The following is a 14,237-nucleotide window of genomic DNA, read 5'->3' on the forward strand; positions in this document are numbered from 1 at the left end:
CTTTGCTTCCCAGATTTCACTTAGGTTTATTTTTGGAGTCACAGCTTCTCTTCAATAATGGAAAAGGGACACTACCTCTTTGGTTCATCTCTCTGTTATCTTTACCTGTGCATTCTTGGCCACCTTCTCTTTCCCTGCTTTTCCTCTTTCCTCCTTGGCATTTCAAAAAAACTTTATTTCACAAGCACTTTCAGCCTGAGATAGTACCAAGACTTATGAAATATAATGATTATATATTGAAATATAACAAATTTAACAGTTTCAAACAATACAAGTTAGGTTGCCTACTTCTGTACAAGACCATGCATATTTATATTTGGGCACAATACCAAATGTCTAGGTGCCTGAGGTGCTACATAAACACGAAAAAGCACATCTGAGTATTCAGGAGGGTTGCCTACATTAGAGGTAATTTATAGTTGTGCACATCATATTTTGTGCCAATAATGTAACTTGTGATCCTTTAGATAAGAATGTATTGCTCATTTTCCTAGGGGGAGCAGAGGTGGGAAAGGATCATGCTAATACAATTTTTTTCAGACCTATACAATTATATATACCAATGGGGACATCCAGGAAAAGAATCAAGTTTGAATGGATCAGCTTTATGTTACACATGACAGCAATATGGTTACTGGCACACAGCAACTGGACTTCTAATACTCCTTACAGGCAGGTGGATGCAAACATATGAAGAATGACAAGTTCATCATGAGCTGCAGAGCACTTCAGCATTTCACTCATTTAGTAACTGTCACACCAAAATGATTTACAAAATATTAAACTGACTATAATATAAAATATATTAACGTTTATAGGGTCAAAATCCAGGGATGGCTCATTCATAATTTTCCACCTTTACAAACATCCTGGAAACTGTATGCGATTTTTTTCAAATGCCATTTAGTTACAGTAAAGAGGGTCTTCACCCTATTCTTTTCTGAGTAACATAGGAATAGAATGGACCTCCTGAATCATGGAGCCTGATCCCTTACTACTACCAGCAGGTACATCATACAGCCCATTTCATAAACTCATATTGAAGAAAGATCTATTAGTGGGCCAATAAATTATGGTCTGAGACACTGACCCATAGGATGGTGTGGTGAACTAAAAACTACATTTAAATATCATTTTTTGCACTCAAAGACTTCAAATTCCTACACATTCCCATTAAAAAAGAAATAATATATAAAAAACCCAAAAAAATTAACTGGTAAAATTCTGCATATCTACGTGGCCATTTCTCCCTTCTTTTGTCAATATGGATGTTAACTCTTTTGCCCAATTCCTGAGAGAAGAATGCACTGGATTCCCTGGGTCATATAGAGTTTTTCTTTTCATGGTTATTTTTCAAAGGAAGAAGTTATTTTTCTAAGAAAGAAGACTTAGACTTTATTTCAGTCTATTTTAAATTATTTCAGGTAGCAGTGCCAACAATTTTAGAATATATCTTTATAGCAAAATCAAATTTCAACAAAATTTTAAATACATCTCTATTCTAACAAGCTGGCTAGTATTTCAGAGTACCTACCAGTTGACACTAGCTTCAAAATAATGATCCAAACAAAGAAACCTGGCATCTTTATTCCAGTTTACATCCAGGCATTCTCTAATTAGGCAAGCTGAGCTCAAAAGGATTCTCTGGCTAGTAATTATATTTGGCAAATCACTACTGCTGTCTTTCCAGTGCTTTAAAGCATACTGAAACAACAAGAAACCCACCATTTGACTAAGTGGCATATCTTCAGACACTAAGAACAAATGCAGAGACTTAACAAAAAGCCCATGTTCTTCTCTTTATTAATTTTTCCTAAATGGCTTAGGGAACACGTTTTCAATAGGTCAATAATTTAAAAACACAGAATTTTAACAATTTCAGAAATATGAAGTCTCATCACTCTCTCTCTCTCTGAACTCCTTAGTAACATTTTTCAAAGGGTGTTTGATGATGTGTCACAAAATTGTCAAACTCGACAACCAAATTGCAGCTCCCCCTCTATCAAGCTGAGAGAAGGGAATGATTATTCCTTGTTGTCATTGACCCTAAACTAAGCGACAGCAACCCCTGCCTTTAACTTTTATGTTGAAGAAAAGGTGAAACACAAACAGCAACCTTGATAAAGATCTTCTGAGAGTGAAGGATTTTTGTGGTGTTATCTTTTATTGGACAAACTGTTCATCAAATAAAAAGATATCACCCTAAAAAGATCCTTGTCTCTTACATACTTCCTGGACCATCACGGCTACAACATCACTTTAACACTACTGTAACAAAGTTCTTAAAAGGAACTTCAAAGCTAGGGACAAAAGTTACACATAAACCAGTTTAAGTACTCAGAAACTTAAACCAAAGATAAACCTGGTGATAAACCTGGCCGAATGTAGTATCAGACTTAACTGATTTGGGTCAAACCGGTTTATGAAACTTCTGCCCCAGGCCCCTTGCTGGTTCAAGTTAAATTACAGTCCCTCAGCATCCCAGCATGTTTTCCAGCCCTGGGCTTGGCTGGGCTGTCTGTTCCAGCAGAGAAAAGTGGGGGGGGAGAGGGGGGTCTGGCTGGGGTCAGGGAGGGGGCGCTAAACTCACCTTCTCCCGATTACAGAGCTGCCCTGCCGCTAAACTTACTGAAACTTACTGTAGGCTGTGGACTACAAATCCCCGAGGCACCTAGAAGCAGGAAGAGGAATTGATGAGTAACCCTGGACAGTCCTGTTGCTGTGATTCTGGATTGCAAATCCCAGAGACCTCTGGAGCAGCAGGAAGAGGAAGCAAACACACAGCCCATGCTGGATACCTGCCAAATAGGCTTGCTCTAGTGCCCCAGGGCTTCTGGCCTGAGCCACTGCAGGCATATGACTGCATTTCCTGATTCAAAAGTAAATGTGTGTTCACTTGTGTGTTCTCAGTTTAATCTCTGCAGTTTAAACTAACCTGCAAAGACTGAATTGATTCTGCCTCAGACTTCTGACTGTCTGTACTTAGCCCAAGTGAAAGAAAGTGAGGGTAGATAAACATTCCATCTCAAAAGGTTAAAAATAAACAGGAGAAGAACCTTTACCAAAAGAAAGCCTGAGGAATTGTTCCTAAGAAATAAAGCAACAAAGGGGACAAAAAATGTTTTAAAAATATACTGATATAACAAAAGTAAAAAGGGGGGGGCAGGTTATAGTTTACTGAAATCAAATTAATAATATTAATTCATGAAAGTTGTCAAAAATATGTTAATTCTAAATACTGAATAAACAAGGGATATTTCCAGGCCAGAACAACTCAATTCTAGGTTTTCATTATAACAAGTAAAACAAAATTAAGATTTAATTACAATTTGAATTATAATCCAATTTATAAGGCCTTCAATATTCCTCAAACCACAACATTTAAAAAGTCAATTTAAATTAACAGTTACAGGAAGTAAAATAAAACAAACAAAAAACCCCTAAAGCATACATATTTGGAACCAGTCTCATCTATTACATTGTAGATGAGTTTGTTTGGAATACATCTTCTTATGTGAGTTAGCATGGACAGGTGATGTTTCGGTAAAAATAAGTCACCCTGCACCCATCTCAAACGATTCCTCTAGTCCAGAGGAGGGTAATTATTTCAGCTGGAGGGCCATTTAATGAGTTTTGGTGAGCTATGAAGGACTGCGCACACAAAATCTTTCAGAAGATATCATTTAAACAAATTATAGATAAAAAACAAATCATACTAAAAATTAAACATCTACTATAACATACTTCAGTTTTATTTAAAAAATATTTTTTGTTCTGATTTATGTTATGTTGAGTAGTGTATATAGAGGTGATTGCATAATAGCACAAAATGAAGTGTTACTTTTGTATGGGGGGGAGGGGGGTGCTTCCTGTGCATTAGGTCCAAGGAGCCAGCCCAGGTTGGGGGTAGGGTAGGTGGTAAGAGGCACATGCAGCAGAGCTTGCCTGGGCATGTAAAGCAGAGCTGCAGTTGGGGGGCTTCTGCCCCAGCATGCAGGGTTCCAACTTCAGGGCACCTTCCACCCATTTGGCTGCCTGCAGGTGGCTGCTCATCATGTTGGGCAGAGTGGGTAGAAGGCAGACAGAAACTGGAGCCCCATGTGCTGGGGTAGGAACCTCCACACCCCCCGCTCCACTCCTGACCTGGAGCAGCTCAGCAGATGCAGGAGGAGGAAGAGCTGCTGGAGGTCCGGGGTGGGGGGGAGGGAGACAAGCAGCACCTGGGTGGCTGCAGCCACACTGGGAGCAGCCCCACAGGGAAGCTGTGTGCATTGGCTGGGACCAGGGCCAGGGCTGTGGGGTGCAGGCAAGAGTGCAGAGTGGCCTGCCACAGGTGGAAGTAGATTGGGCTCAGCCTGATGTGGAGTGCTATGGGCCAGATGCAATCAACTGGAGGGCACCTACCCATGAGCTGGATGTAAACACTTGACACATTGGATCCAGCCTATGGGCCATATTTTGCCAACCCCTGTTCTAGTCAGAGGCCAAAGGAAGAAGATGAGCTCCATCCAACGGTGCTGAAAGGATTAGCCAGTGTCATAGCAGAGCCACTGGCATGACTGTTTGAGAACTTGTGGTGCTCAGGGGAAGTCCCAGAGGACTGGAAACGGATCAATGTGGTCCCTATTTTGAAGAAGGGGAGGAAGGAGGATTCAGGTAACTATACACTGGTCAGTCTCACCTCTATCCTTGGGAAAACCCTTGAAAAAATTATCAAGGGTCACATTTGTAGGAGTCCACTGGGTAATATAATGTTGAAGGGCAACCAGCACAGGTTCATAGCAGGTAGATCCTGCCTGACTAATCTCGTTTCTTTCTATGACCAAGTCACTAAACGCTTAGATGCAGGAGTTGAGGTAGATGTCATCTACTTGGACTTTAAGAAGGCCTTCAACACAGTATCCCATCCTATTCTTATAAACAAATTGAATGGCTGTGCCATCGATGATTACTCAACCTCAAAACATGTGGGAAGTGGGGTTCTCCAAAGTTTAGTCCTTGAGCTGGTGCTATTCAATGTCTTCATCAGTGACCTAGATGAGGGTGTGGAAAGCACTCTGTCCAAATTCACAGATGACACCAAACTATGGGGCACAGCAAACACCCTGATGGGAAGAAACCAAATCCAGGCAGACCTGGACAGATTGGAGAAGTGGGCAGAGAACAACAGGATGAAAATGCTGCAGCAACAAGGACTTTTCACTGGTTAGGACTGTCATGATCATGTTATGGAAGAGGTAGTTAGCTGTGCTTGCCTGAAGATAGCATCTGATGAAGTAAACCTGAAGTTTCATTAAGCTTATGCTACTCATCTCTGTTTTAGTTTGTCTTTAAGCTGCAAAGCTACCCTGCCTTCTGCATGATCATGTTATGACATCCTACTTTCATTATAATGATACTCATAAAAGGAAAAATGAACTTTAAAGATGAAGTAGTACCCTGAAAATCACATGTAAAATGGAACAGAGGAGCCCTATGTTTATAATGTTCTACCAATAAAGATCTTTCTCCTAACTTTCAGCACTCCAAACTGATAAATTGGCTGGAAGATTTTTTTCTGACTTGTGCATCATCACCAATAATGAAGGATTCTGAGGACCAAAACTGCCCTCCATCCTACCTGTCTGTGTAATTATTCACGAAAACTTCAGTGGCATGTACTAATGTAACTGAATACCTAATTTTCCACTAATGGGGCTGTATTGAACTGCTATTATTAATGCATGAATCAGAACAGACTCCAAGTTTCGCAGAATGGTATTTCTTCTCCTGGACTGGTAAAAAGAAAAAGTTGTAATAAGAGTAAGTGTTAGCTGAAGTTAATAGTAACTAATAAACAAAAAGAGCTGCTCACCTGTGCAAGAAGGTTCCCTTACTACACATGTACTTTAAGATGCAGGCCGATGGTAAAATATAGCAGCTCTGATTTCTTTTAAAAATATCTTAAAACTAGTGCAGTTGCAATACTCCTTTCAGCTTTAACTGAAGAGTTATCTGTGCCCACAAACCAGCTGTCATTTAAAAATACCCTCCTACCTGAAGACAAGTGATCATGCTTTTTGCTAAGGTGGGTCCAAGGTACAAAATCTACTTCCCCAAATGATGATTTAGTTCATCTTTTCTAACTTTAGAGAGGATGCTATTGCTTCCCTTCCATCCCCAAATACCTACAGAACAAACACATTTGTTTTAGTCAATGTCCTGCATGCATTTAGGAGGCAGATAATGCTTCAAAGATCAGATTAGTGTTTTATTCACAACCAGCCAAGGAGAACTGCGTATGTTCTTGGCTAGGGACAGACATTATACATAAACTAGTTTAAGTGATCAGAAACTAGTTTAAACCTGTAACAGAACAGTGCACATAAACCAGCTTGAAAATGGCTGAAGCTGGTTTGAGATAAACCTGGTTGAATGTAGTATATCAGACTCAACTCATCTGGGTCAACCCAGTTTATGCAGTGTCTGTCTCAGACCCCTTGCTGGTTTAAGATAAACCAGATTCCCCCAGCATCCCAGCATGCTCTGTGGGCTGGGCAGGTTCCTCTGCTCCACAGCAGGGCTGGCCCCTCTCCTCTGCTCCCTAGCCAGAGCTCTGGCAGAGACTTGCAGGAACAGAGCCTGTATGCCTGGCTTCTCCCTGCTAAGCAGGGATTATTCCCTCGCACCCCCATCCACACCTCTACCTTATACTAATCAACAGGTAGCTTAATGTCCTTTCTTGGAAAAGCTGTTTAAGAGCTTGAACTAATGGAGAGAGGCTTTGTTTTTTTAATGGGTTGATAAACACCAAGTGAGGGGTCATAAACATCTCCAGGGGAAGAGGGGGGACATTAGAGTGTCCTGCTGGACCCTGGCCATGCCCCCCTCAACTCAGCTCTAGCATCCCTCAGCTTCTAGCCTGAGCGATTATGGGTATATGCCTGATTTTTTTCAGTCCAGAGGGGATGTCTCTGCAGTTACAAACTAGTTCAGCCTAACTAGGTTAAACTAACCTACAAAGATTGAATCAATTCAGGCTCAGGCTTTTTGAATGTCTGTCTCTAGCTCAAACCACCAAATGAAACCTCAAAGTTCTAAACATCAATTTTTAGGGCCAATCCTAGGAAACAATCTCGAGCTATGTACATTCTGATCCTGTTTAAAAACAGGATTCACTCTGTTCCAGGTTAAAAACTAATGATATCTGAACAGTGTGGCAGGCCAGTAGGAGGTGCTCCTGTGTTGAGCCACCTGCCTCACTGTGCCCAACCACCTTCCAGGCTCTGAGTGCTTCCATGGGGGCGTCTCATGTCCAGTCAACCCCCTTCCTGGAGCACACCTGCAAGCCTGGGGATAATGATGCCACCACCCAGGCTCTGGACCGATCTCGGCCCTGCGCCCCGGGAAACACAGGCCTAGTAGTCCTTGAGGGTACCTGACCCACTGTAAGAACTTGGGGTGCTCCTTTCAGTCTAAAGCACAAATCGCCGCTTCCCTTAGTCAGCCAGACCAAGGGGACCCCCAAGGCATAATTTAGACCCTCTCCCAGTAAGTCTCCCATGCTAGGTACAGAGGAGGACTTTACTAGTTACAAGGAGTAGGTCTGGAATAGGGTACTGGGTATTGCAATATCAGAGAAATTCCTTAGAGCAAACAGTGGCATGGTAGTCTTTAATTACACATTTGTATTACTGCATGCTATTTATTTAGTTAAATCTCAAGTAGCTTATTCACAAGTATAATCCAGAGGCAGGTGAAGATTCCCTCTGAATGCAAGCAGTTCATCAACCATGAGTTTCAAGGGAGAGAGTGAGTTTCAGACGGTCCAGCTCCTCTGAGAGTCCTCATCAGGCTGCAGCCCCTCTTCCTGGGCAGTCTTTAATTTATATAGACCTTATAACCTCATTTACCTGATCCAACGAAGGCCAGCAGTTCTTGGCTGCCAGCCAACCGATTTGAAATGCACCACTGGTTGCTGGGTAGACTGACAGAGTCTCTAGCCCCGTCCCAGTCATAATGACATTGCTTAGAACAATAGGGAGTTTAAGCCCTGCTACCCAGGTGTGTGAGGCCAGTCATGTAGGCAGAAGGAGCAGGTTTCCCCCTCCCTCAGGAATGTATCCAGCTCAAGTTACAACTCAGGATAACCTGAAGATGGGGCCAGGGGTGTCTGCCCTCTGCAGTGACCATGGTAACCAAATTCTCAGAGAGGTCATCAGCTGATAGAATTTGGGGAAGAGACAGAGTTGGCATTCTGCCACACACCATATATTAGAAATAAAATGGCAAGCATGCTCACTGGTTGCTTGTACACGCCACGGGAGGTTACTTCGGTTTAATTCACTCTAAACTGAAGCAGTGGGTTTTTTAAAACACTGCTTCAAATTAGGGAGAATTATACTGAAGTAAACCCCCATGGCATGAACACAAGGGTTGGGTTTGATCCTCCAGCAGTGGAAGGGAAGGGGATGAGCTGCTGGCAGCCCAAACAGTCCCTGAGCTGCAAGGGAGCCAATGCTTCCCTCTGTGGTGGCACCCACAGGTGGCTCCCAGCCTGGGCAGTCCCAGGGGGCAGCACAGCCACGGAGGGAAGCACCAGCCCCCCCCCCCCCCCCCCAGCCATGGAAGGAAGCACCAGGACCACACACAGCTCAGGTAGGCTTCAGGGAGGGACAAAAAAAAATAGGCTTGTTGCTTTTTTTTCTTCTTCAGTGGAGCCTACCTGCACGGACTGCCACCGGGCTGCCTGAACAGCCCCTGAGCTGCACAGGACCCAGTGCTTCCCTCTTCGGCTGCTGCGCTTTGTTTGGTAGCAAACTAAAACACCTCAGAGGTGTTTTATTTTTCTCCATCCCAAAATCATTTAACATGCAATACGCGACCAACAGCGTAGACAGCTGTACCATTAAAATGGTGCTAAAGAGCATTTAAGCTGCTTGTACATGCCACAAAATTGGCCTGTAAAAGGCCCACTGAGATCACCCATGTCATCTAAAAATAATTCTTCTACCTCCCTACAAAATCTTACTAATGCCAATTTCTAATAAAAACAACAAGTTTTAGTAAACTGGAAGTATGAAAAGTATTCTGTGTACTGTGCAAGGAGGAAATATAGTAGGCTTGTTATAATCTATTATTATAACTGCATTATTCTGCACTAAAATCCTGTGTTAATGTACAATATCTTGATGCCATGTTAAAAGCCAACTACACTATCAAAAAATCAGCAGATTCTTTTATTTGCAGCATAGTCATTTAGCTTGTTTTATGTTTAGACATGTGATCAAGTTTCAGAATTTCTACAGATGTTTTCAAAGAAACAGAAAAATAGGACTCACAAGGACTTAAGTAGTTCATCAAAGGGAATGCAGAGAGGATCCTGTTTTATGCAAGTCTAAACCATCCCAGACAAATTTTTGTCTAACTTGCACTAAAAACAATGGTACTCCACCTTTTGGACTTGGGTAATCCCTTACTGGACATGAGGCACCCCCTGAATAGCTTCTGTGAATTGAGTAGCACCCAATCTCAAAAACTAACTTATATATTACAGTGCTTACCTCCTTGCAAAGGGGCCAGGGAGTAGGAAACAGCTCAGACTTGTCCCTACCTGGACTGTCTGCTCATCTCATTACACCTCTCAACATCCTTCAAATGATCCTGCAGGACCCCAGGGTATCAGGGTACCCTGGTTGAGAATAACTGACTTAAAAAGTCCAATGATCTTGCAAGGCAGTAAATGCTCAATTACCATCATAGTAAGAATGATCTTCCTAATATCTAACCTAAATGTCATTCTTTAGTATTTACGATGGTTATGTTTTGTCCTGTCCCATGTGGCAGGACAAAAGAAAACAGTCCATCACCATCTTCTTTAGAGCACCCTCCCCCCCAGTCTTCTCTTCTTCAGACCAAACAGTCCCAAATCTTTAAGCCTTTCCTTTCCTACGCCCCTAATCATTTTGTTATTCCCTGCTAAACTCCTTCCAATTTGGCCTCATCTTTTTTTTTTTTGAAGTACAGTTCCCAAAGCTGGACATACTGGTCTCGGTGAGGCTTCACCAGTGGTAAACGGTTTGAAGGAATCACTTACTCCATCTTTGACATAACACTTCTGTTAATACATTGCGATGTGCTACTACCTTTTTTGCATCAACAGACTTCACTGATAGTCAGTTTAGTGGTCCACTATAATACCCAGATCCTTTTCTGCAGTTTAAAAAAGCCAATTTGACTGAATCACAATTCCACACACCTACAAAAGCACCACTGTGAACATTTTTCACACCAAGAAACGTGCATTACTTCAGGGCTTGCAAGCAATTTTCAATCTGGAACCATATGTTGCCTCAGTAGTGCTTCAAGTCCTTGTTTGCTGGGACCTTTTAATTTTGAACCAATGCCAGAGACATACATTAAAGCATAAGGTTCAATTTTAAAAGTCTGACTTTTTTCTTAGAAAAATGAAACAAAACAAACAAAAAAACCCTGCATACATCTTACATGATCAATGAATGTCACTTCTAATATATACTTATCTTGGAAACCTGGAACCGTTCTGATATTTTCCCATAGTTTCTATTAGCTGATCAAAGGCCCGCTGAAGTCAATGGGAGTTGACTTAAATACCTCTGAAGCAAGCCCTCTCTAACTTGGCACAGACTGCATATAATCATAAGGCATTAGCTACAGTAAAATGCAACGGCAAAAGTGAGGAAGGCATTGTTTCAAGTGGCAGGAAAAATGGTAATGGTGCCCTTCAGGCTTCTCAACCACTGTTAGGAAGAGGGAAGAGGCATCATCTGACTAGCAGAGCAGGGAAGTGGGGCTCGGCCTTATACAGCTGCTCCTCACACAGGAGAAGATATAGAAAATCCTTTCCCTCCAACAGCAGCACAGAGGAGAGACTGGTAGCTCTTACCCTCTGTTTGTTTTTTTTCTGGGGGTGGGGACAGGGGCATTGGTTGCTAGTTTATTTTGTTTTGGCAATTTAGGGGACTGCCTTAAGCAACTGTGGGGTTCTTTTGTTATGTTTTTAATTGGAAAATCACTTTTCCCTTATGGTTAGATTTGATGGGATAAGATATGAACTTCTGTCTTCCCCATGGATGCCCAGGGATGGAATAGGAGGGAATATGTGGTCACTCTTCAGCAGCTGACAAATGACCAGTGCAAGTATTTTTTCAATAAGGAGTCTGTAAACCAGAACAGGAAACAGACACAGGGGAAGGCACCCACTAGTACAGCTGCAGAATGCAACTGAAGCTTCTAATGCACAGCAGGGAGATAACAACCCTTTCCTGTCCCCCACAAGTCTCTTAAATTACATGTGTGAGGAGGGGACAGAAGGGTCCCAATAACAGCATGTGGACCAGTTAGAGAAGGTTAGGAAATGACAACCTGCAACAACAATGACAACAAGTTACTGGCCAACAGATCCCAGGTAAGCTGAGTTAATAAAGTTGAAGTCTAATTAAACCAGAACCCTTACCTTCCTTCTTGCATTCAAACCTGCTAATTTTTGCTCTCTCACCTGCCTTGTTGAACTAAAGTGCTATGCACAAAAGCTAATGCTAATTGACAAAATACAACATCAGGAAAAAACAACAACAACAGAGATTTCAGTGGGATGTCCCGGAAGTCTGAACATTAGGTTTGAGTTTTATTTAATATATTTAATAGCCACCCCAAAAAGTGGGAATAAAATGCTCTAAGTAAAATTTGCAAAGGATACTAATGAGAGTGGATTTTTACACAAATGAGGGAAGAAATTCAGTAAGTAGAAACTTTGGTCTGGATTTCATGAAGAAACCAGAAGAACCCAGATTCTATGAAGAGCCCTTAACTCCCACTAATTTCACTCCACACCTGACAAGATCAGGTCCTTAGAAGTACTTGAAATAAGTAATAAATAAGCTATAAAATGAGATTAAATTTATAAAAAGAAAAAAAGAAAAGCCCAAGTTATTCAGTCAGGGGAAAGTATATCAGACACAGATGTCCACTGACAAGAAAAAACTGGAAAGCAGTGTTGCCAAAGTAGATTTAGACATGGTAACCTATACCAAATTCAATGGAGTTTGTAGTGTTACATGATGGTCATAAGCAGCACCAATGTTATTTAGGACTCAATACACAAAAATATCAATTAAACCATAGACTTGGAGGAGATGGTCCTACTACATAGTTCTGGTGAAACAACACAGAGAATAACATTCAAATCCTCAACCATTCAACACAGAGAATACCATTCAGTTCCTAGGTACCTAAGTGTCAAACAGATTAGGAAAAATATTGGAAAAAATCAAAATAGAGTACAAGATTTATTAGATACTGGGACTGAAATATATGAAAAGATAAATATCAAAGTACTGCATGATTTAGTTAAATGCCAACTAAAGGATTCATGCAAGTTACATACCTATAACTTTAACAGCAAAAGGGAAAAAAGTTCCCCAAAGAACTTCAGTTAAAATGGCATTAAGTTAAATAAATCTGGGGTTGAATAACTGAAAAAATGGCTAACTATGACATGTTAGGTTGGAATATACAAATTCAGATGGGAATGCCACTTCCACTGGCTTCAACAAGAACACCATCCACATTCATAGGAGATTAAAGTTTCTGTCTTCAGAATGGTAAAAGCCCTATCACTTGATTAATTTAAAATGGAAAGCAGTGCATACTGGTGAACTGAAAGCAAGGATTAGATAACTGAAGATATTTTATAGCAAATATTTTAGTTTGATCCATATTATCTAAGAAGTTAATGTTTTGGAGATGGCACACTTTGCGACATGGTGCTTGAAGGCTACAGACTGTACTTACTTTTGACAGAGCTGGCTGAACAGAATTTTGGGAGAAAGAGGGCCTTTTCCAGCCTCCCTCATGCTATGAAGGAACAAGAACATGGCAGAAGTCAGAGGTCCAGGGCCTGAGAGGTTCACCACCAATGGATCCTTTGGAATAAAGTTTAATTGTGTATCAACATAACTTCTTGTCTGAGTGAAAACAAACTGAATAGCTTGTAATTTATGTATTGGTTTACCACAGTGGTTGTCAACAAGAGGTACGCGTACCCCTGGGGATACTTAAAAGGATTGTAGGGGGGTACATATAACGCCGTGTGCGTGTGCTCAGCTGCAGCACAGCACACATGAGGCCAGGAGTGCAGTCCGGTCACGCGGACAGCAGCCGCGTCCAGCTGGTAAGTTTGTCGTGGGAGGAGGGAGTAGGGCTGGGGCAGGGGCTGCCCAGTGGGGCACGGCGCAGGACAGCCACGCAGGAGGGAGGAGGCGGGTCCCACCACTATGCACACCCCGGGAGGGCATGGCGGGGTGTAAAACCAGGACTTGTGTGCAGGGTGGGGCGAACTAGGGCTGCAGCCATGTCGGACTCTTCCCAATGGGGGTTGGCCGGGCTGTGCTTGGGGCAGGTGGCAGTGCTGGGATGGGGTTGGAGGGGCTATGATGAATTCTGGAGCGGCTGCAGCCTCCCCCACTAGCCCCGCTCCCATAGGCCCCTGTAGTGAGGGGGGGAGTGGGAGTGGGGCTGAAACAGGGGCAGGTGCTGCCCAGCCGGGGCAGACTGCGAGACAGAGCCACAAGCAGCTCATTCAGGAGGCATAGGAGGTGGTGGCTCCCACTGCTGCATGCTCTCTGAGAGGGTGTGGGGGGGAACACGTGCCCCTGGATCTGCATGAAGAGTGTGGCAGGCTGTTGGTGTGGGGGGGCTGCAACCCCTCCGCAGCCCCCAACCAGTGCTGCTGCTACTGCCTGCCCTGAGCACAGCCTGGCCCAACCCCTACTGGGAACAACCTGGAGCAGCCCAGGCTCCCAGCCCATGCAAAGATCGGGGGGCACGCACTCCCTGTGCAGTGGAGGGAGCCACCACCCTTTGTGACACCCAGACAAACCACTTGCAGCTCCATCCCACATTACACCTCTGCTGGGCAGCACCTGTCCCTGCTCCAGTGCCATTCCCTCCCTCACCGCAGGGGCCTATGGGAGCGGGGCTATGGGGGTGGGCTGCAGGAACTCCAGAATTCTCCGTAGCCCCCACAACCCACCTCCCACCACTGCCACCACCTGCGCTGAAATGCATCCTGGCCCAGCCCCTATCAGGTACAGCCCAGCACAGCTCTGGCCCCAGCCCGCCCCGCATACAGATCTGGGAGTACATGCCCCCAGTGTCCTCCTGGGATGCATGCAGCACTGGAAACCACCACCCCGTGCATCCTCTAGACAAGCCGTTTG

At 43.3% G+C, this 14,237-nt stretch overlaps 1 protein-coding gene across 7 annotated transcripts in view; it reads right to left on the reverse strand.

Moving 5' to 3' along the window:
- The window catches only part of USP45 (ubiquitin specific peptidase 45), a 113,942-nt gene that overhangs the window by 51,971 nt on the left and 47,734 nt on the right, over positions 1-14,237 (reverse strand). For all 7 annotated transcript variants that reach the window (XM_019537794.1, XM_019537796.1, XM_019537795.1 and 4 more), the window contains exon 7: positions 12,811-12,941. In XM_019537794.1, the coding sequence (XP_019393339.1) occupies positions 12,811-12,941 (131 nt within the window). The remainder of the gene's footprint in view (positions 1-12,810; positions 12,942-14,237) is intronic.

Source organism: Crocodylus porosus, unplaced genomic scaffold (assembly GCF_001723895.1).
Source record: "Crocodylus porosus isolate Cpor-Errol unplaced genomic scaffold, CroPor_comp1, whole genome shotgun sequence".
NCBI classification, from domain to species: domain Eukaryota; kingdom Metazoa; phylum Chordata; order Crocodylia; family Crocodylidae; genus Crocodylus; species Crocodylus porosus.